The sequence below is a fragment of the Plutella xylostella genome, chromosome 15 (assembly GCF_932276165.1).
Source record: "Plutella xylostella chromosome 15, ilPluXylo3.1, whole genome shotgun sequence".
Taxonomy (NCBI): domain Eukaryota; kingdom Metazoa; phylum Arthropoda; class Insecta; order Lepidoptera; family Plutellidae; genus Plutella; species Plutella xylostella.
The window spans coordinates 1,725,677-1,746,656 of record NC_063995.1 but is presented as its reverse complement, the minus strand read 5'-3'; the positions used below and the strand labels follow the sequence as shown (position 1 = coordinate 1,746,656).

At 40.3% G+C, this 20,980-nt stretch overlaps 4 protein-coding genes across 4 annotated transcripts in view; 2 read left to right on the top strand and 2 right to left on the bottom strand.

Moving 5' to 3' along the window:
• LOC105398688 (neuropathy target esterase sws) overlaps positions 1-6,874 on the top strand; it is a 36,820-nt gene extending 29,946 nt beyond the window's left edge. The window contains exons 25-29 of the mRNA XM_048625758.1: positions 1,266-1,356; positions 1,657-1,862; positions 2,457-2,601; positions 3,308-3,355; positions 5,390-6,874. Of these exons, the coding sequence (XP_048481715.1) occupies positions 1,266-1,356; positions 1,657-1,862; positions 2,457-2,601; positions 3,308-3,355; positions 5,390-5,500 (601 nt within the window). The 3' untranslated portion in view covers positions 5,501-6,874. The remainder of the gene's footprint in view (positions 1-1,265; positions 1,357-1,656; positions 1,863-2,456; positions 2,602-3,307; positions 3,356-5,389) is intronic.
• Positions 6,802-8,570, bottom strand: LOC105398652. The gene is made up of 2 exons (XM_011570811.3): positions 8,171-8,570; positions 6,802-7,972 (listed from the first exon to the last, which is right to left on the bottom strand). Exons 1-2 carry the CDS (start codon positions 8,480-8,482, stop codon positions 6,941-6,943), a joined length of 1,344 nt encoding a protein of 447 aa, XP_011569113.3. The 5' UTR covers positions 8,483-8,570; the 3' UTR covers positions 6,802-6,940.
• Positions 8,571-8,816: 246 nt separating this feature from the next.
• Positions 8,817-16,116, bottom strand: LOC105398687 (desmoplakin). The gene is made up of 12 exons (XM_038107837.2): positions 15,530-16,116; positions 14,808-15,007; positions 14,248-14,427; positions 13,708-13,796; positions 13,512-13,608; positions 11,790-11,970; positions 11,371-11,487; positions 10,796-10,973; positions 10,275-10,419; positions 9,759-9,914; positions 9,312-9,429; positions 8,817-8,932 (listed from the first exon to the last, which is right to left on the bottom strand). The coding sequence occupies exons 1-12, from the start codon at positions 15,633-15,635 to the stop codon at positions 8,817-8,819; spliced, it is 1,683 nt and encodes a 560-aa protein (XP_037963765.2). The 5' UTR covers positions 15,636-16,116.
• A 105-nt stretch (positions 16,117-16,221) lies between these two features.
• The window catches only part of LOC105398651 (neurogenic locus Notch protein), a 100,866-nt gene continuing 96,107 nt past the window's right edge, over positions 16,222-20,980 (top strand). Inside the window, exon 1 of the mRNA XM_048626076.1 lies at positions 16,222-16,572. Within this exon, the coding sequence (XP_048482033.1) occupies positions 16,461-16,572 (112 nt within the window). The 5' untranslated portion in view covers positions 16,222-16,460. The remainder of the gene's footprint in view (positions 16,573-20,980) is intronic.

The following is a 20,980-nucleotide window of genomic DNA, read 5'->3' as shown; positions in this document are numbered from 1 at the left end:
TTAGGATATCCCGGCGCCAAGCACATCCTGGCAGTAGACGTGGGCTCGCAGGACGACACGGATCTCACCAACTACGGAGACGACCTGTCCGGCTGGTGGCTGCTGTGGAAGAAGTATGTTTTGATACATATTTTTGTAGTATATACAGGGTTTTGCAAAAAGGGTATACCAGCTGAAACCGTCATATATCATAATATATCGTCATCACGCGAGCTTCGCTTAGCAATAAAAAGTTTTTCCGTGGGACTTCGGCGATAAAAAGTAGCCTATGTTCTTTCTCAGTGTTTAGACTATCTGTGTACCAAATTTCATTCAAATTCGTTCAGTGGTTTCGGCGTGAAAGAGTAACAGATAGACAGACTGAGTTACTTTCGCATTTATGATATTAGTTAGGATGTCCCGGCGCCAAGCACATACTAGCAGTGGACGTCGGCTCGCAGGACGACACGGACCTGACCAACTACGGAGACGACCTGTCCGGCTGGTGGCTGCTGTGGAAGAAGTACGTTCTTAAACATGTTTTTGATAAACAGGGTGTTGCAAAAAGGTTATACCAGCTGAAACCGTCATATATCATATCGTCATCCCGCGAGCTTCGCTTCGCAATAAAAAGTTTTCCCGTGGGAATTCAGCGATATAAAGTAGCCTATATTCTTTCTCAGTGTCCAGACTATCTGTATACCAAATTTCATTCAAATCCGTTCAGTAGTTTTGGCGTGAAAGAGTAACAGACAGACATAAGGACACAGTTACTTTCGCATTTATAATATTAGTTAGGATAAGTTAAGATTAGTTAGGATAGTTAGGATGTCCCGGCGCCAAGCACATCCTAGCAGTAGACGTCGGGTCCCAGGACGACACGGACCTGACCAACTACGGAGACGACCTGTCCGGCTGGTGGCTGCTGTGGAAGAAGTACGTTTTGGACATGCTTTTGTCTTTATAAGTTTAGATGACCGAAAGATTTAGTGGTAAGATGTATGTGGGAGCGGGGCTGTCCCCGGCTGGGGTAAAATAGACGTGGGGTAAAAGCGGCCTCTAAATCTGGAATAAGATAAAACGGATAGCTCGCTTGCGGGTCATCTCATCACTGTCTACCCCTTCGGGTATTACAGTGGTGACCGTAATCTGCGTAATGTTATGTAATGTAACTTTGGTGCAGCTGTACACGTTTGCTTATGCCGTAATGAATACATTAAATACAAGGAGACAGCAGTATATCAATATGGTATTGTGCTCACATATCTTATGTATTTGTATTTCAGATGGAACCCATTCACAACTCCAGTGAAGGTCCCCAATTTGCCCGACATCCAGAGCAGATTGGCTTACGTCTCGTGCAACAGACAGCTAGAGGTGAGTCAACAAATATACTAGAACTTACGCCAGCCGTTTTGTAAAACCAGCTTCGACATGGCAATTAAGGATCCATCTAGTTTATACTGAAAGATTCAGCTATCAATTTCATTTAGGATAATGTACTGATTACACCACTCGGTATTTTTGACAGAAGTCCACTGAAAGAGTGTCTAGAAAGTAGAGGAACAATGCCGTTGCTGATGACAGACAAGAAAGTACTGATAACCAATGCGCTATCAAGCATGTATATCCGCCCAAACCAAACCATAATTCACCCTAATCCCTCCCTAATTCCAGGAAGTGAAAACCTCCGACTACTGCGAGTACATCCGGCCGCCCATCGACCAGTACAAAACCCTGCAATTCGGCTCATTCGACGAGATCAAAGACGTGGGGTACCGACACGGGGCCGCGTACTTTGAGGGGCAGCGGCGCGGCGGCGGCGGAGGCGTCAGCGACGCGAGCCGGGCCAAGAACAAGCACGCGCAGCCGAGCTTGACCGAGTGAGTCTTAAAATCATCTTGTAGTAAAAGTGTCTTTAGCTGGCTACCCACAGTGCGCGAAGTTCTGAAGATCTATATGCATGCACATCACAATACAAACTTAACCGGCATTTTCTAAACCCTAAAGAGCCGAGCGAAGCGAGGCCATTCAAACCGAACCTGTATTTCCTAAAACCTAGGGTGCCGGGCGAAGTGAGGCCATATAAATCAACCCCGCATTTCCTAAACCCTTGAGAGCAGAGCGAAACGAGGCAATACAAACTAAAGCGCCATTTCCTAAACCGGAAAGAGCCGAGCAAAGCGAGGCCATACACCTCAAGTGTACGGAACGCAGAGTAGGTACGCAGCTTTCCACGGCCAGCTCGCACAAAACACGTACATCTTGTACAAAAATGACAGCGTATATAGCTTTGTGTAGTGGTAGGTTAATCACTTGCACTATCCTAACCTGCACTTACGCCAAATTTTAGCCAACCCATTAAATAATCAACAGAAAAAAAACATTCGGTCTATGTATAAAAATATGTATAATCTGTAGTTGGATTTTTTATGAGATTGTCATTAATAATAATAACAAAACCCAATTTGTTACAGCTACACATTCACGGACCTTGCTCAGATGGTGTGTGCGGTACCCAAGAACAAGGAGGAGGAGTCTCCTTCATCATCAGACTACGAGGACGATGACCAGAGACACTTCGAGGGGTACGCCTCGGAGCCCAGCGCCGGGTGTATGGAGGTATGGGATTTTGTGACGTGTAGTTATAGGGATAGAGTGAAGTTTGCGTTAGGTGTCTTATTAGTTAGTCTGTGGCACGTATGAGTTATATTGGGCGCCACAGTATTGGCGAATGCATGGAAGAACAGAAATATGATTTCTAAAGTGGGATACAGTGCCTTCTGTATTACATATTCTTTGCTCGGAAATGTTATGCCACTTTGGTTGGATGTCCAGCGAAAACAACATATAAAGTGTTAGTGATAAAGGACCTTATTATGGCAGAGGAATGTTATATGCAACTATGAACTCGCATGGTTGGAATTTGATAAGTCATGGCGTTATGACTGATGATTGTATATTTTGATATGATTGAGTTATGTATGGTTATTTTAAGCACGTTATTAATCAATGGTTACGGTTATACTTTCTATTGCATACCTACTTACCTATTTCCGGATATTTATTCCTTTGAGTGATGGTATCATTTCCCTTATCTTCTATCATAATTTAACTGTGGAAGACTAGCTTAATAGTCATATCTAGAATGTCTTTTACTGTATAAATATACTACCAAAGAATTATAGTAAAATTTCAACGTTCCATTTTGCATGATTTTATATGTAGAATAAAGGCCCCAACAAACGTTAAAATTTTACCCTCAACTCCTGTACATACCTAAACTGTCATCTAAAACGACACTATTTTTTTCTTCTTCAAATGACAGCTGTCATCTAGCGTTGAGACGTCGGCGTGGCGCAGCGACTCTGAACTGGTGGGCACTAGCGAACGCCCTGTATATACAAGCACTCTGTATATACAGATAGGCACTTTGCACGATGGGTTTTTTGGTTTTTTTTCTTTCGGGATGCATGCTGTGTATGGGACGTGCGGTGGCGGTTTTGTTCTGATTGTCAGAGGGGAGTTTATAAACATGGATTCTTCCATGTTTTGTGTCAGATACAAGATTTTGAGATATAGAAGTTTGTGAAGAAAACGTTAGCCGATTTTGCTGTCAGTAAATGAACGACGTAAATAATTAAGTCACTGATATACAGGGTGATTGGAAAGTCGATGTATTCCTTTAAATGGGTTGTAGTCGAAGGCATTTCCAGTCGATTGAACACCATAATGCATTATCCGAAAATCAACCATTTCTGAGTTATTTAAGTTTTAAGTTTTTTTTTAAATTTTGCCAAAATTTATGTTTAAAAGCAAAATATTTCAAAAACCAACGATTTTATTTATACTTTTTTGATTGTCTTGCATTGGTGACACCTTAGTCAACTAATCATAATCATTAATTGCGTAATATTTAACTTAATTTAGACACAGTGCTTCAAAATAGATGAAACATTAAGAAAATTTTACGAAAGATGAAAATAAAAAAGCTAATTTAAAAAATTATTTCGGTGAAGCAACCTTGTAGTCGATCTGTGCCTTTGAGGGACCGCGCTATCAGAGAACAATAATTAGGAAACGGTTCGGAGCTCTAAAAAGTCCAGTTATAAGACATTTTACCTTAAAATTTGAACAAAATCTTGTTTGTTTCCCTACTGAGATTTGCCCGCCTATGCGGTTGTTTTGGCTATATCTTGGTCATACCTTAATCGATTTTAGATTGGAATATGTCATTTTAAAGCTTATAAGTTGATTATGTTTTTAAGCTGTAGTGCCTGAAAAATTGTCAGATAAAATTCTTTTTTAAATTAGCTTTTTTATTTTCATCTTTCGTAAAATTTTCTTAATGTTTCATCTATTTTGAAGCACTGTGTCTAAATTAAGTTAAATATTACGCACTCAATGATTATGATTAGTTGACTAAGGTGTCACCAATGCAAAACAATCAAAAAAGTATAAAAAAATCGTTGGTTTGTTGAAATATTTTGCTTTTAAACATAAATTTTGGCAAAATTTAAAAAAAAACTTAAAACTTAAATAATTCAGAAATGGTTGACTTTCGGATAATGCATTATGGGGTTCAATCGACTGGAAATTCCTTCGACTACAACCCATTTAAAGGAATACATCGACTTACCTATCACCCTGTATATCATGTCTTATGTTATAAAGACGTTAAAATTATTGAATATACGGTTCCAACGACAGAGTATAAAAAACAGGAGACAAATTCAGAACAAAAACTGAAACTGTGTAAATTTTTTATAAACTCTAATCTAATATCTAATTGGGGAAAAAAGTAACGGGATAGCATTTAATTGGCACTCCTAATTGCACTGCTAAATCTTAATTCTAAAACTTACTTTCCCTAATTATTTCGCATTATATTTGATAGTATGCTAAATTATTGATAAAGGTTTTTAATAAGTACTTACTAGATTTTACTCATAATCAAAATTAACTATGTATAATATTAGACATACCTACAATCAAAGTGCTTTTATAAATGTTTGGGATTTAGTTTAAGACCATTTTGACATAGTGTTCATAATAATATGTGCATTTCAAAATTTCGTTACAATTTTAAAGTGGCTGTTTTCAAAATTTAAGGGGTATGTTTTTTCTATTCATAATCATTAATCAGTAGTTTGCTCCGCATAGAACGTTTAAATTAGTTACATATGCTGGTACAAAATACATGTGGTGTAAGGTTGGAAAAGCTACTTTTTTTTTCATTTCCCGCCAGGACGTATTGCATAACGCGGTCTAATGCTAATTAATACCATTTTTACAAATGTGTCTATGTGGAGCAATACTTAATTCATTTACATTGGGACTCAGTGCTGTCAAAGGGCCTTCAAAACACACACGAAACATTTTTAATACCCAGTTCTATTTTTAAATCCAGGACTCCCGGCGCACGCGCCGCGTCGGTGGCTCCCTCTCGCTGTCTGAAGACGAAATAGACTCGGAAGCGGAAATGTACGACCCCCTGAACAAGCGCGGCGGCGGCAGGTGAGACCTGGCTCTATGTCTGCACGACCTGTGCAAGGCCTTGTACGAGTACTCCAGGACCACAGAGCAGAACTGCACCGAAGCATAGAGTAGCTGTCAAATTTCAAACCTAGAATACTGTCAGGCGGGAAAAAAGAAAAACTGTTGTGAAAGTAAGAAAGGAGGTTAGAGTTTTTTGTTGTGAACTTTTTGTGTGTGCAAATGATGAGAGGAAAGATTAGGAGTGGAGAGATTTGAAGAATGTGATATGTATGTGTACGAGTACAGTGATAGTTTTATAGTGAAATGTTAACGCGCAGTCGTATGTTTTGGCACAATGTTGTAAGTAATTTTCAGATTCCAAAGTGCGCTGTGATGATTGTTTTTAAGTATCTATTGTATTTGTTTTTATTTTTATTTCCTTCATATCCATGTAGTAGGTCTTCCAGTCTTGGAGGAGACTTATGTCTGCACTGTAATGTATTGGTTGCTTCAGAATCTGTAACAGTGAACTTGACAATAGTGCATCATGTATAAAAGTATGTCGATAAACCATTGTATGAACCCCAAAGCAACTATGCAACAATTATTTTAGGAAGCTATAATTATGTAAGTAGATATATCTTACTGTATCAAGATTTTTAATGCGTAATTTCTGTATTTTTGTCTACCATAGAGGCTTATAAATAGTACAATGGCAACACCAATATTTATTGTGATCAAAGTATACACATAAAATATTAACCCATATTGAATACATATCGCTAATAGTATGTGCATGTCGTTGCTATTTTAGTAAAGATTATGAATTGTATTTCTGGTGCCATCTTTAAAACCAAATTGTATTTTTAGTAATAAATCTACATAACCATAATTAACGATTTCAAACGACTGATGTTGTTTTTTGTAACTATGTAAGGCCACGTATTTTTCGTACGTACACAACATTACAATACAGAGTGTTGCAAAAATGGTATGCTATTTTTTTTTAAATTTCCAAAAGATTTAGTATAAAAGTGGTCCAGATTGACACCCTGAGTCACCCCCTTTTGGCTTAGTATAACACTTTTGCAACACCTTGTATAGTATCCACTAGGGAGTAAGAGTGTAACTCACAGCGAATTTGAATGGCGCTGCGGTAGATTTTAAAAGTCAAATATTGCACTCTGCTCTGCTTGCTACATTATTCAAGCCGAATGCCGATGCTGTATTGTGTCTAAGCACAAAAATATAAATACTAAAATGTGATGGACAATGTACTAATTTAGTCTAATGTAAAGTACGTCGTATTTAGATTGTAGATAGCTAATTATTGAAAGCCAAATGTGTAGCTCAATTATTGTAATCAATACTGACAAAATGTTTAATATGCTCTCGTAATAAAAAATTATACAATGAATCAGTTTTTTTAATCCTTCCAGACTTAAGACCCATAACAAAAACGTAACATCTATTTCATGAGGAGTTACGGGTAAGGTTTATGATTAATAGCTTCAATAAGCCGATCCTTCATTTCCCGAAGAGCTATCAAGTAGCTGTGCACATTGATGGCCTTGCAATTGTCTCCGTACTCATTCTTGATAGTTTCCAACGGCTCTATAGCCATGGTTCTGTAGAAATGACCGGTTTCTAACCCGTACGTCGTAGTCTCAGATGTACCGTCCCAGTCCTCGTGTGTCCTCAGCTTTATATCCTTTATAGTCTCCTCCCAATGCGCCTTTACATGGTACCGAATGTCAGGACAGTCGCAGAGGTTTATCAGCACCTGCATACAAGCTAACTGCAGCAGTGGCTTGTTGTGTCCAGAACACAGACGGACCAACCTCTTTGTCAACCGGTTGCAGAACTCTTTGGCTCGCCATTTTGATTGCGTTGTTAAAGTCGACATACGCATAAGTTCCACTGCGCTGATTATCACTTCTATGTTGTCGGCCTTTAGGAGCTGTAGCAGTTTCATCGTCAGGTCGAACTTGTCGGCCAGTTGACTTCCTATCTCGTGCTTGAGGAGTTGCGTGAGGCAGTTCATGCTGCCGGTTTTAATTCTGTCGTCTTCTTGCGTGAAAAGTGATAGCATTGTTTGGAAAGCGTTGGCCTTAAGCGGTACCACTGGGTCCCATTCTATTAGGTTCTCTAAAGTCTTCAAGTGGATAAGAACAATCCCGACGTGATCATTCACCGCCATTTTGAGAAGGTTTTCAATGATGTCAGGGGTCTTAACAATCTCTTGACACGTGCATCTGTCTTTAGACAACGTTCTTAGGGTGTAGGCTGCGGCGTATCTGATCTCTTTCCTGTCTTTCAACCAGAGCCACATGAGGTCGTGGAATATGTGCTTGTATCTCAACATCTGCAGCCTCCCTTCGTGGTAGGTGGCCAGGTGTGTGAGAGTGATGCAAACCTTTTCTCTGGCAACTGGGTTCCGTAAGCGAAGGAGGTCCATTAAACGTAAGCAAACGTGCTTGTCTATTAAGTAAGTGGCGCTCTCTGTTATTTGGACCTGGAAAACGAAGCATACAAATATATTATTATTTACCTCTCATCTTCTCATCATACTTAGCATTGAATTACCAGAAGCATTGAATTCATCCATTGACTGCATTGAAGACAACTATCTCCAACCTTTATCATCTGGCCACAATCATCTAATCAATGCTCACAATAGCCAATTCTATATAGTTATATAATGGAACCTAACCTGATCCATAATTGAATGTATAGCCTGCAACTGCACCAACCAGTCGCGATCATGCAGCTGCCTCATCAGCACCCTCAAGCCAATCCTTTCGAACCCCCTTCTGGCCCTGGTGATATCTACATGAGGGGCGTACAGTGATGGCTGCATGGACGTCATTCTCTGGGCAGCCGGGATATTGGTCTGAAGTGGAGGAGGTGGTTCCGTATGGTTGAAGTGAATGCGTTGCAACGCGTGGTCCACGGCATTGTTTATAACGCGGGGGTTTACCGCACAGTACAACTGGAGGTAGGAATTCCTTTCGGGGCAAAACATTGTGTTTAGCGGCAGAATTTAAATAGTTTCTTATTGATGTAAATTGTAAAATTAAGTTTGTTTTGAAATAATGACCATCGACAATGACGACGGGTGGACGACGGTTTGTCAAAAAGACTAGAAAAAAACAAATAGTTTTTTTTTCGTGACGCAATGGTTTATAGTTCCTACTGAGTTCTTTCAACGCACTTTTCAAAATCGAAATACAAACTACCCTCAGTTCATTTCAATTTATTTTCGTGTATAAAATGTGAAAGTATATTATTGAACTACTGCAGTGAAGGTAAGTAAATATTGGTAAGTAAACTCTTTAAGACAATGTCGTTATTGTAACTCATTTCCTGGGATACGGCGGACGGAATCCTTTTCTCCTAGACTTGGTGTCCAGAATCAACTGCGCCTGCCTCTTCAGGTAAGACCTGGACGGAATGTCCTCCTCTTCATCCGATGCTGGAAGCAAATCATAAGCAAGGGTATGACAACAAGACTATAACTGCATTCATAATATTACGAGTATGTATTTGACTAGAGGTCAAAGTGGAGTAGTAGCATAGAATAACAAGTGTACAAGTGCTAGTCTCGTTATTCTATGGTAGTAGGTACCTATAATCGTAAAGAGCACATAGGTATATGGTCGTTATGATGTTTATAAGGAGCTAATTCTGAAAGTGTGAACCTCCGAAGTACGAATGTTTCATCATACATCCACTACTAGCCTCTTTTTATTTACTTTTATTTAGACCACCCCTATCACTCCCCTTCCCAGCTGCCCCTACCCATTTGGGACCCCATGCTATAGCAAAGGCTTCAAGTATTCTCCACAACTTACGCGGTGGTCTGACGGGTTCCCTCTGCAGCAGCTCCTTGTAGGTGGGCACGGGGGCCTCGGCCTCCCGCGGGGTGGTGTGGGTGCTGACGCCCGCCGCTGAGGCGGCTCCGCTGGGCGGCTGAGAGGAAATGAGAGTAATAGGCCATGTAGTTATGTGCTACTCTTGCTATATAACCCTTTGTTAGATGTTGGTATGGATTGGCCACTAGTAGTAATATGAAGCTTGACGCACATGACCACCATCGACCTGACCCATATTCTAAAAGCTCTGATATTCGAGGGATCCGTGGTAGTAGGTAGTGGAAGATAAGGGGAATCCTTAGGAATCCTGTAGATACAGCTAAGCCCATCTATGCCACCTTATGATGTGATAACTCGTTGTCAAAATTATTTATTTATGTGGAAATAACCATATCATAGTTACAACAAAGATCGTTGATCACTCACATTAGAAGGCATGACTGGGGTCACATCGCCCCGTCTCGCTCTAACATCAGCGGCGCGGGCTGCGGCGGCAGAGTACCTCGAGCTGAGCACTGACACCACCTCCTGGATGTCGCGCGCCTCCGCCGTCCACTCGGGCACGGGGGGGTCTGGGACTATCTGTAGGGGGGAAATAAGGGGAGTTTATGAATGCGATGTTTATAAAGTAATCTGTAAGTAACTACGTTTAATGCATCCCAGAGCAGTCGTATTTAGCGCAGCAACGCTCCGACACATCGTTTTTGTATAGCCAGTGTGACTAGGCGCTGGCTACAGACGATTCCATCTCTATGGGCAATAGATTGTAGATAAGCACAAAGTACGAGCTAGTGTTTGAACATGCCTTGGCTAGGCCATTATTTCAAAGATTACACGAGTTCTCGAGTAGAGACCACAAAGAGGGAGTTGTATCGTTGGTTTCTCTAGCCCGCTAGACTGGTGATATTAGCCAAGGATGCTATAGTCACTTCTACTACTTACGTCCAGCAGTTTGCAGAGGTCATACAGCAGTTTCTTGATCTCCATCAGCAGAGTGTCCACCTCGGAGTTCTTCTTCTCCAATTCTACTATGTTTTCCTCTTCCTTTGCTATCTCAGCTTTCAGGTCATTTATCTGGTCTTGCGCTCTGAAATAATTATGATAACAGGTATACTAGCTTGGAAATTAGGGTAAATTCAGATGTCTTGTAGATCGTCTTCCATATCCTGCCTATGGCTGTGCCTCTACGAGAGTTTTAGCAGCCACTGCAAGGGAACTCTGTAATGGTGATAAGTTGATGACTAATGTGGCTCCGAGACGAGAGATAGTTGCATTGCTTAATCTACACGGGAAGTACTAACAGGCGGTGATGTAAATAGCCTGCTTATGTTTTCTTATACAACCTGCGCTGTATGCTAGGTTTATATTCAAATGTAGCCAACTAAGGTGTGTCATCGAGGTGCCAGCGTTATTGTACACAGCCGCACAGGCCGCACAGCCCTCGACCTGTTGCACATACTTACTCATCCTTATCCTTGACCGACGCGAACTTGAACGCCTCCAGCTCAGCCAGCAGCGCTTGCTGCGTCTTCTCCAGCGCCAGCTTCTCCTCCTCCGTGGTCTGCTGCAGGTAGCCGAGTCGGGAGCACGTCTCGCGTTGGGCTCGGAACCGGTCGAAGACTTCTTCCGCTTCGGTGACTCCTGGGGTTTGGGGTGGTGGAGAGGTTATTGGGGGTGTTGGGGGTGCTAATACGTTGTATAAGATTCTGAAGCTGACGGTCGTTATAGAATGCGGTTCATGTCTTCGGTATGCGTGAATGCGTGAATACGTGAATTTCAGCTGTACGAAACAACCCAAATACTTACCATGTTTAAGTAAATGCATTAAGGTAATTGGATTTTCGGCGATGCGTCTGTTAAATGTCTTGTGGGTCTGGGTGTGGCTGCGTGGCTGCGCAATGTAAGTCTTGCGAAAAATCACTTCTCTGTGCAATAGCCCGGACGTCCATTTGTAGGTTTTCAACTCTTATGTAGATTCGTTAAACGTTCCCAGCATTCATCAGCTGTCCTATTCTGAACCAATCCCTCCACAACTCACCAGTAAGCTTCATGAGCTTCTGGAAGACGTCCTCCATGTGCAGCGCGGCGCTGCTCTCCTCCGTGGCCGCGCCCTCCGTGGAGCCCGACGAGTCCTGCCGCACCACCGCCGCTCGAGCTGGACATGTGAAAGGGGTTTAGTAAGGTAGGTCAAGGGGTGATTTTTCAGTATACAAATTGTGTATGTTTTGCTACTGTATCTTTCGATTATAAGGTGCATTAATAAAAGCAAATGCTAACTGTAAAACTTCGACGCGACATACCTACTTGCTTACAGGTCGCCAATCGATACATAGATAGGTTATTGGAACTAGCCGTCACATCCGACCGGGTCATTTCTAGTTTACTGGGCATTATACAAATACCACCGATCGTGCAGAGAAAGACAAGCTGCAGTATCCTATATCCTGTAAACCTCACCAGCTGGCGGAAAGATCCGCTTCTCCAGCTTCTCCAGCTCTCGCTTGCGGTCGTCGAAGCGCTGCGCGAAGTAGGCGCGCTCCGCGGCGCGGCCCTGCTCGGCGTCCTGTGCCCGGGACGACGCCGCCATCAGGGCTGCCGTGGCTCGGAGCCGCATCTCTGAGGCTTCGTCGCGGACTCGCTGTGAAGTGGAAATGTACAGACCGAATCACACAAGAGATGATAAAAGATTCGAGCTTTAATCGTAAAATTTTACGTCGATTGAAAAACATTTCATTCCATAATCATAAGGCTATGCTCGGCGTCCCGCGGGACGACGCCGCCATCAGCGCTGCCGTGGCTCGCAGCCGCATCTCGGAGGCTTCGTCGCGGACTCGCTGGGGAGAGGGAATGTGGAGGCTGGGTTGTAATGGTGTTTAGTGTGTGTGTTAAGTAGGCGTAACGCTACACGGGTTCGTTATTGATGTACTTAGATAAACGTCAAAACGTCATTATATTGTGATTCGCCATAAATACGGCGGCGCTGAGGTTGGTGGAATGCGCATTAAACGAGTTAATCGACGTTGATAACGAACGCGGCCGCTAGACTTGCTATAGAGGTACCTATAACATTTGAAAAGCCTTTTTAATCTTTAGGTATCATACATCGTGTAATTCTACTTAATAACAATCACACTGAACAGCGTGTGAATAAAGCTTATATGTATTCGTAGGTACTGCCTGCCTTACCACAACAGACATTTCGGTGGTGGTATGGTATACTGGTAAATAAACTTGATCATCACTCGCACTTGGATGTATGTACCTACCTATATACATATATATGCTCAAAATGCTATTCCGTTTTTAGGGTTCCGTAGCCAAAATGGCAAAAACGGAACCCTTATAGTTTCGTCATGTCCGTCTGTCCGTCTGTCCGTCTGTCCGTCTGTCACAGCCGATTTACTCGGAAACTATAAGTACTACAGTGATGAAATTTGATGGGAATATGTGTTGTATGAACCGCTACAAAAATATGACACTAAATAGTAAAAAAAAGAATTGGGGGTGGGGCCCCCCATACATGTAACTGAGGGATGAAATTTTTTTTTTAGATGTACATACCCGTGTGGGGTATCAATGGAAAGGTCTTTTAAAATGATATAAAGTTTTCTAAAAAACATTTTTCTTAAAGTGAACGGTTTTTGAGATATCAGCTCTCAAAGTCGTAAAAAGTATGTCCCCCCCCCTCTATTTTTATAACTACGGGGTATAAAATTCTAAAAAAAATAGAGGTGATGCATGCTAATTAACTCTTTCAACGATTTTTGGTTTGATCAAAGTATCTCTTATAGTTTTTGAGATAGGTTGATTTAACTGTAATTTTGCTGCTACGGAACCCTTTGTGCGCGAGCCCGACTCGCACTTGGCCGGTTTTTTTAATCATAATAAATAAATAAATATATGGGGACATCTCACACACGGCCATCCGACCCCAAGCTAGGCAGAACCTGTGTTATGGGTGTCGGACAGCTGATATATCTACACAAATACATAGATAGATAGATACTAAATATAAATATCAACACCCAAGACCCGAGAACAAATATCTGTGTTTAAACAAATATCTGCCCCAGCCGGGAATCGAACCCGGGACCTTCGGCTCAGTAGTCAGGGTCACTAACCATTACGCCATTCGGTCGTAATCCTAGGCTACTACGGTAAGTAGGTACTTGAACTTACCTGTAATTTATTTATTTCTTCTCGTTGCTTCTTCAAAAGCTCAGTGATGTGGTAAAGTGAGCTTTCAAACTTGACGGAGTCCTCCACTAGAGCTTTTCTGTAAAATATAAATAAATATCATTTAATATTTTAGAATAAAAACTAAATAAAAAATTAAGCACGCTTTTACTTTAACTTAAAAAAAATAGATACCTACCGAATGGAAGAATACTTCTTCTTGACTAGCTCAGCCTCGTTCCACTGTACCAACACTTTGTGAATTTCGTTTTCAAGATGAGATGCGTGCTGCAAAATTACAATTGCTTATTCGTTTTATATAATTTTATATCTATTATCTTTATCCAGGATAGGAGAGAAATGTCAGTAAAGAAATCGGCCAGGCGAGGATGTTTCTGATGCCTTTGAGCTTACTCAAGTCAAGACCTAACCTGCGCTTCATCCTTGGCGGCGGCGCGGCGTCAAGAATTATTAAGTAAGTATCTTCATCAGATTTTGCTTCTCATAAGGTATCCACTGTTATTTTAGGTCACTCGTCATCAAGGAGATTAAAAAGATCTTTTTACTTATAGGAAAAAAAATACTTCAGACCGCTTATTAACCGTTTACATTCCGTGACCCATTGGTAAACCAGACACAATAAATCTTTAAATTGTTTCTAATTTATCGGGATATTAGGGGTTAAAATTTTATTTACCTGGAAGAAATTGTTACCTTAATTTTGTTCTTGTTAGTTTACCTTTTTGGCAGGATTAGTAGATTTGATTTTCTCAGTGGCCGACTTGGAGTTCTCTATCAGCAGATGTTCGTATTCCTTCTCCATGCTCCGGAGCTTGCTCTTCTTCTGTTTCCGCTCGTATTTCAGAAGATCCAATATTTTACGTTGCTCTATTACTTTTAAGTCAAGATTATGGATGATCTGAAAATAAATACGTATTATACATTAATTATGAGGTTAAGTTTCAGCTACTATAAGGCTTTAGATCGGGAGACTAATGCTACAGAAATTTCGTAACCTACAGAACTAGATATCCTAGATACTTGTGTTAAGTTGACCTGTTGGGATCGCTATTCTGGTACCTAATAAACCATTCCTATTGCATCTATGGCATAGCTTTGAGAGATGTTGGTGCCCACATCGTGGCAGCATACCAGCATATTCAAAGGTCCGGTAGAGATTGCTATAAGCATTACTCGTATTGCCGCCTTTTTGTACTGTTTTTCTTTTTAAGTAGGTACTTATACGTTTTCGTAATTCTATGTATTTGGGTGCAAATAAATAGTATTGTATTATAATACCTGATCAGTAGTCTTATCCCCCACCGGGCTGACTTCATTCAAATACTTCTTGATCTGCAGATCCTCATCCCCGATGACCGCCCGCGCCTGCGCCAGCTCCTGCAGTCGCAGCCGCACCTCCTTCTTGAGCGTGCTGATCAGCTCGTTGTTCTGCTGCTTCTCTTCTTCGTTCTCTTCGTAGTGCGACTTTCTCTGGCCCTCTGGGTGGGGGTGAAGCAAGGTTTATAGTAATGGCATACGGTGTTCAGATGATTTATTTAATTCTTGATTGCACTAATATACAAAAAAAAATGTACAAAAGGTGGCTATGAGCATTTTCTACCAGCCAACCTACAGGAGGTGCAGGAAAACTGGTACAAAGATGTGGAAGTCACGGGAATTATTTAATAACTAGCTGTTCCGCGAGCTTCGCTTCGCCTTAAAACGTTTTCTCTTAGGAATTATGCGATAAAAAGTAACCTATGTGTTAATCCAGCCAGGGTGTCAGCTAAATCCATATCAAATTTCATTAAAATGGTTTAGCCGTTTTTATGTGACAAACATATACACATAGCTACTCACAAACTTTCGCATTTATAATATTAGTAGGATAGGATTACAATAGCAAAGGTTGATTTCAATTCACAGGCTATATTAGCAGATGATAGTTCTAAAGAATGCTTTATGGCTTTACCTAAAAGTATGTTAAAATGTTTCAGAAACATAGATAAGTAAATACAAACCTGAAAGTTGTATTTTCTTCTTGATCTCAAAAATCTTGGTATTTATCGCAGTGAGTTTATCTTCGCTCTCAATCTCAAAGGGATGTTTTTGATAGCAAGTCGCCATTTCTCATTAACAATATCTAATCACTTAAAACTAAATGCAGTTAATATTTAGCAAACAACACATCATTAGAATGAGCTTTTACTAAAGCTCGGTGCTTAGCAACGGCGGACATTGACAAAGCTGCCGCTCTCATAAGGCATTTATGTATGGCATCATCATTAGCAACAAGAAAACCGTTACTCACAAATTACTTTTTGTATTATCATAGCCCCTATCAAAACATGAAATTCAAATGAATCCCTCGCATATTTCACGAGTCCGCTAGCGCCATCTCTATCGTGGTGGAGGCACTAGCTAAAGCTCCGGAGCTTCCATTGGCGGGCGGCAGTGGTGAATCGCTCGATTTCTCCATTGAAACAACATTCCTTCGCGTACCTTTACATGTGTGCGTAAGCCTGTTCTCACGGTTTACGCGTGTGATTTGGATATTTTGATAACTTAGTAATTAAAAAGTGATACTAAATCTGGCTATAGGTTTAATAAAAGTTAGTAAATGTGGTGAAATATAGTAAATACAAGGGTATTTGTGCACCCCTCACACACACAGTCGCGCGCGCCGCCATTTTGATTTACCGTACGCTGTGTATTTACGAACAAAGCCGTCAGATGCGAGCGCGACGCGGCTGCGCAAGTGTCGACCGCCATATCGGTTGCTTACGAAAAGTTTTACCGCTAAAATGACCGTTTTATCACCGAATAACACGTAGCAATAGTTGAATAAACAAAATGAAGTGTTCGTGCTTACATTTAGTTCCGTGAGTGTTGATTATTTTGTGCGAAAACGACAGTGAAGGAGTAAAACAAATGTGTGTGATCCATGTGTGAATGTTGTGCTACAAAATGCGGTCGAGAAACTTTGTACCGGATTATGGGATTAAACTGTTGTCCTTCATCGTGGTACTCTCAGTACTGCTGACCAGGATCGGGGGTGCTGAAGGTGAGTGGATGAAGTGCTTCTGTAGTTAAGTTATGACGGGTGCATGAGCTTATGAAAGCGCGAGCCGTGTTATAGCGCTGCCGGTGTGGAAAGGTGCGCGCGCGCATGGAGCTTTCGCTTGCCGGCGCGCTCTCGCAGCCGGCCGGGTTATACACGTTGGTTCTCACAGTCCTTTAGTTGAGCAACAAGTTTGTTAAAAACTGGAGTGAGCTGAACGCATCATGTTTTTAATTGTGGCTCGCTGTTTTATGTCACTGCCGAGTGGCCGTTGTACGAGCAGCAATGCGAGAACTTTGTTATCGTATCGCTTCACGTGCGTTTCTCATAACTGCGATTGTAGTCAGTTCTTTGGCTTTTAAACAAAAAATCCCAATCGGTTAAGTGAGTAGAGTCTACCTACCTACCTACCTGTAGTTTTGCTTTCGAATTATGCTTAAGAAATTAATTAGACCCTTTACCTAACCTACTATACGGGTAAATTATACATAAGTAATAATTATATTGTAACTCCTACAAAACCTTTTCTATTCATACCAATCCACCCTGCATACCTTGTCTATCTCATAACTAAGTATAATATAAACTTATAAACCCTCCATAATCACAACACGACCACAATCAACACCCGTGCAAAAATTCTACCTGCGAAATGTTCTGTTCATACCGTACCCATATCCCTACGTATACATGTATCTACCCTTAATTCCTTATCCGATTGCTCATCAACTAATCACCTTCAACTAACGAGACCATTCATACAATCATACAAATATATCCTTAAGGGCCCGTACAGGGTGACGTGCCGCGCCAATTTTGGGTTTTCAATGCTCTTCACACAGCACACGCAGTGACACGCACACATGTAAGTTTGCACAGTGGGTCGATAAACTTTTACTCGCCAACTTTATTGACAATTATGTTCAAGTACATTTTGGGTGATTTTAGGGTAAGTAAGTATAATTCTTACTTACACTGGTAGGCACCAGGAAAGAGTAGAAATTAATAGGGGTGCCACTTTACTCTATACTCGGAACCCGATTAGCTTTCTCAAACAAATGTGGTATTTACTTGTAGAAAGGTAACTAAAAGTATTAAAGTGTAGATAATAAGTTTCGGGCATCCTCCAGCCAAATGAACCCCGACGACAAAGCAAAGTAAATACATAGTGTCGCAAAAGGGCTATACTAAGCCAAAAGGGGATGACTCAAGGGGTCATTCTGAACAACTTTTGTTCTACGAGATTTGCAAATTCGCGAAAAAAATATTCGTTTTCCATGGTAAAAAGTCACATGTCCAACAAAGTTTCTATGAAAAAGGTTTTTTTTTGTTAATTTCCAAAACTCGTAGAGCAAAAGTTCAGAATGACCCCCTGTCTTACTCCTTTTTACCCGACTGCCAAAGGAGGAGGGTAATGTTTTTTGATTGTATGTATGTATATATGTATGTTTGTCTGTTTCTTTGTTCCCTCCTGTAGCCTAAACGGCTTGATAGATTTTGATGTATGAGGTATTGTTAGAAGCGTATTGATGGCGCGATGGCTATAGGCTATGTGACGTTCCATTAAAATGTACATAGCGCCCTCTTGAGGACATAACGTGATGATCGAAAAAATAATAATTCAACTTTGCCGTGTAAGGTATCAAATGAAAGGACTTGATTTTCACATTACAAAAATATGCATATTGAAGGTATTTAAATAACAACACCAAAATTATTGAAATAAAAAATGATCATGAACTACCTACCGACGTAAAATTTCATAAAATAAAAACAACTAAAAAGTTACAAATAAAAAAATACAATTATAAAAAACTAAAAACCTGACTGTACGCTAAAAACATGAAAACGAGTCCCAATGTTAATGGAAAGTATCGCAGGCGGGGACCAACTTGACCGCCACTCAAGGCCGTTTTCTAAGTAACATTCAGCTAAATGGTGAACCCTCTGCTGGTATAATTTGTTTATATACCGCTTTTTCAATACCTGTAAGTACATTTTTTGGCAGCATAATATTTTTACTTAATTTTAGGGTTTCGAACGTCAAAAGAAAAAAAGCAACCGTTATAGGATCTCTTTGTTGTCCGTCTGTCTGACTGACTGTCTGTCACCGCCCTTTTTCTCAGAAACGGGTAAAGATATCAAGCTTATATTTCGCATAGATGGGGAGTACCCCAAAAAAAATATTATGGTACTCCCTGCCCCACACAAGTAAATTGGGGCTTATATTTTTTCCAGTTATTTTGATGTGTATCCTTTTTTTTTCTTTGTTGTTTTGTATAAGTATGTGTTTCTTTTCTTTAAATCTGTATTTTTTTTGTTGTTGCTGTCTATGTGTCGAAAAAATGTATCTTTATCTTCAAATCACGCCATCTATCGTTTGTTTTTTTTGTGGCTACTGTCTATAGAAGAAATTCCGTCATTGACAATTTTACGTTACGAATTTATTTTTATTTATTTTATTTTTACATTTTCGTGGAGAATCAACAGCATTTTGTTAATAAATAATTATTACTTATGAACACATAACAACTTGATGCCATTAACAGAATGAACTTAGTAAACCCAGTAAACCTAACACATCCAGAGGAAAAACAAAATCTCTTTCTCTCTCTCTGAAAAACATACTTAATAGCCCAAACTCGATGCTTTTAGCTATTAACATCTTTGAAATAAAATTGAGCCACCACCGTGTTACTGCCCTGATCAGATCCTCACGAGACCATACCTCAACCAGCACCAAGAGACTGGTATTTTTGATCCCTAACCTAATGTTCGTGCGTATTGTCATCACTTAGATCCATTCGCTATATTCCTGCTCCTCATCAGACCTTTACGAGACTGTAATATCACGAGAATATTGCACACTATCTAATTTAATTTAATGTATTGAATATAATGGAAGAATTATGCTTCCTCAATTTCAAATCAAATTATGTTGGTGTCATAAAAGTTGAAAAAGTGCAATGACAACCAATGTGCAGTGATTTTGTATCTGTACACGATAAGATCGCGAGCTGTCAGTGCTGCCTAAACCGACGTGACCCTTCTTTGGAGGCCAGCGGCCAACTGAGTCAAACGTCACTTGTGTTTATGATTTTATAACACAGAAAGCCGCCATAGATATTTGTATGAAGATTTGAGGGAAAAAAATTGCTCAAGTTTGGGATTAATTTACACAAAATAAGTGTGTGTTTATTAAAAAACAAGGTATTTAGCGCCTAGTCCAAGCCTTTAACTTTATAATATGATAAAAATCATATGAAAATTCTTTATAATTACGACACAGTTGTTACAATACGGGAGTGTGATTGACTGGTTTTTCTTGATATTCTGAAATTAATTTACAGTTATCCATAATCATTTACTTAAATTCGAATGATTCAGCACCTAGCTAGACTCTTCAACTACCTGTGTGATTTTTTTCAAGGCTGTAGAGCATCATTTACTACATAATTCTATGACAATGCCAACCCTCGATTCCCTATTGCAGACCCTTAACAGATAAGAAAGAATCCAAAAACATCCAGCATCGACAATCCTCCATATCAGACATCGGAAAATAATATTACATTTTTAATTCAACACATATGCACGTAGAGTGGTTTGCGTAGGGCTGGCCAGTGAATACAAATAGCTGGTTGGTATTCCTCGCCGCTAGCCACGATTTCTGTAGTCGGGACCTTCGTGGGGTCTGTTTGAATATTGATCAGCCCATTTCTGTGCCCCGCTTCTGCTTTTAATGTCCTACATACTTGGAGAAAGAGCCATAATAGACTTTAAGGAAAGTTCAAAAGAAATTCAAAACATGGTTTATAATAGCGTCAGGGGCGCGATTCACATCTCAACCGAAATATTTGTAAAGCGATACGAACGAGTTACGAGATGAAATCCGCAATGTTCAAAAACGCGATTCATAACACACATACTTTGATCTCGTTTTCATATCGCTAGTTCGTATTGGGATGGCTTGAGTGAAATGAATGAAACTATATTTTTTTAATTGCCATGCAAAAATTATAAATACTACCACTAAGGGTGCGTTGCACCATTTAACTTTAACTATTACAAACGTCACATCGTCTGTCAAAGCATCGGTTAAGCGAAAAATTGGTTGCACCATTCAACTATGGTTAAAATGACGTCATAACTTTAACGATAACCATAACCACCCCATGTTGGCCGGTTACTGTTAAAGTTAAAGTCAGGTAGCTGTCAAAACCGTTGTATAACCTCAAAGTAACAGTATTACGTACAAATATTAATATTCAATAATTCTTATCATGTCGCTTCTACGTGAAATAGTGCTTGAAACAAGTTCCTCAGAAATTGAGATTGAGGTGGAGTAAGTACGGAACTTACGAAATATGAAGAGAAAGGTGTACTTTCAGAGAACTGATAGATTCGCAAC

Bases quoted from the DNA above. Each gene is read 5' to 3' on its own strand.
- LOC105398687 (XM_038107837.2), bottom strand. From the start codon at position 15,635: ATGGCGACTTGCTATCAAAAACATCCCTTTGAGATTGAGAGCGAAGAT. The intron at 10,974-11,370 runs GTGAGTTGTGGA...CCCAAACCCCAG, and splicing joins GAAGCTCATGAAGCTTACTG to GAGTCACCGAAGCGGAAGAA. The intron at 9,915-10,274 runs GTAAGTAGTAGA...TCCCCCCTACAG, and splicing joins ACCTCTGCAAACTGCTGGAC to ATAGTCCCAGACCCCCCCGT.
- LOC105398652 (XM_011570811.3), bottom strand. From the start codon at position 8,482: ATGTTTTGCCCCGAAAGGAATTCCTACCTCCAGTTGTACTGTGCGGTA. The intron at 7,973-8,170 runs GTTAGGTTCCAT...TTCGTTTTCCAG, and splicing joins TACATTCAATTATGGATCAG to GTCCAAATAACAGAGAGCGC.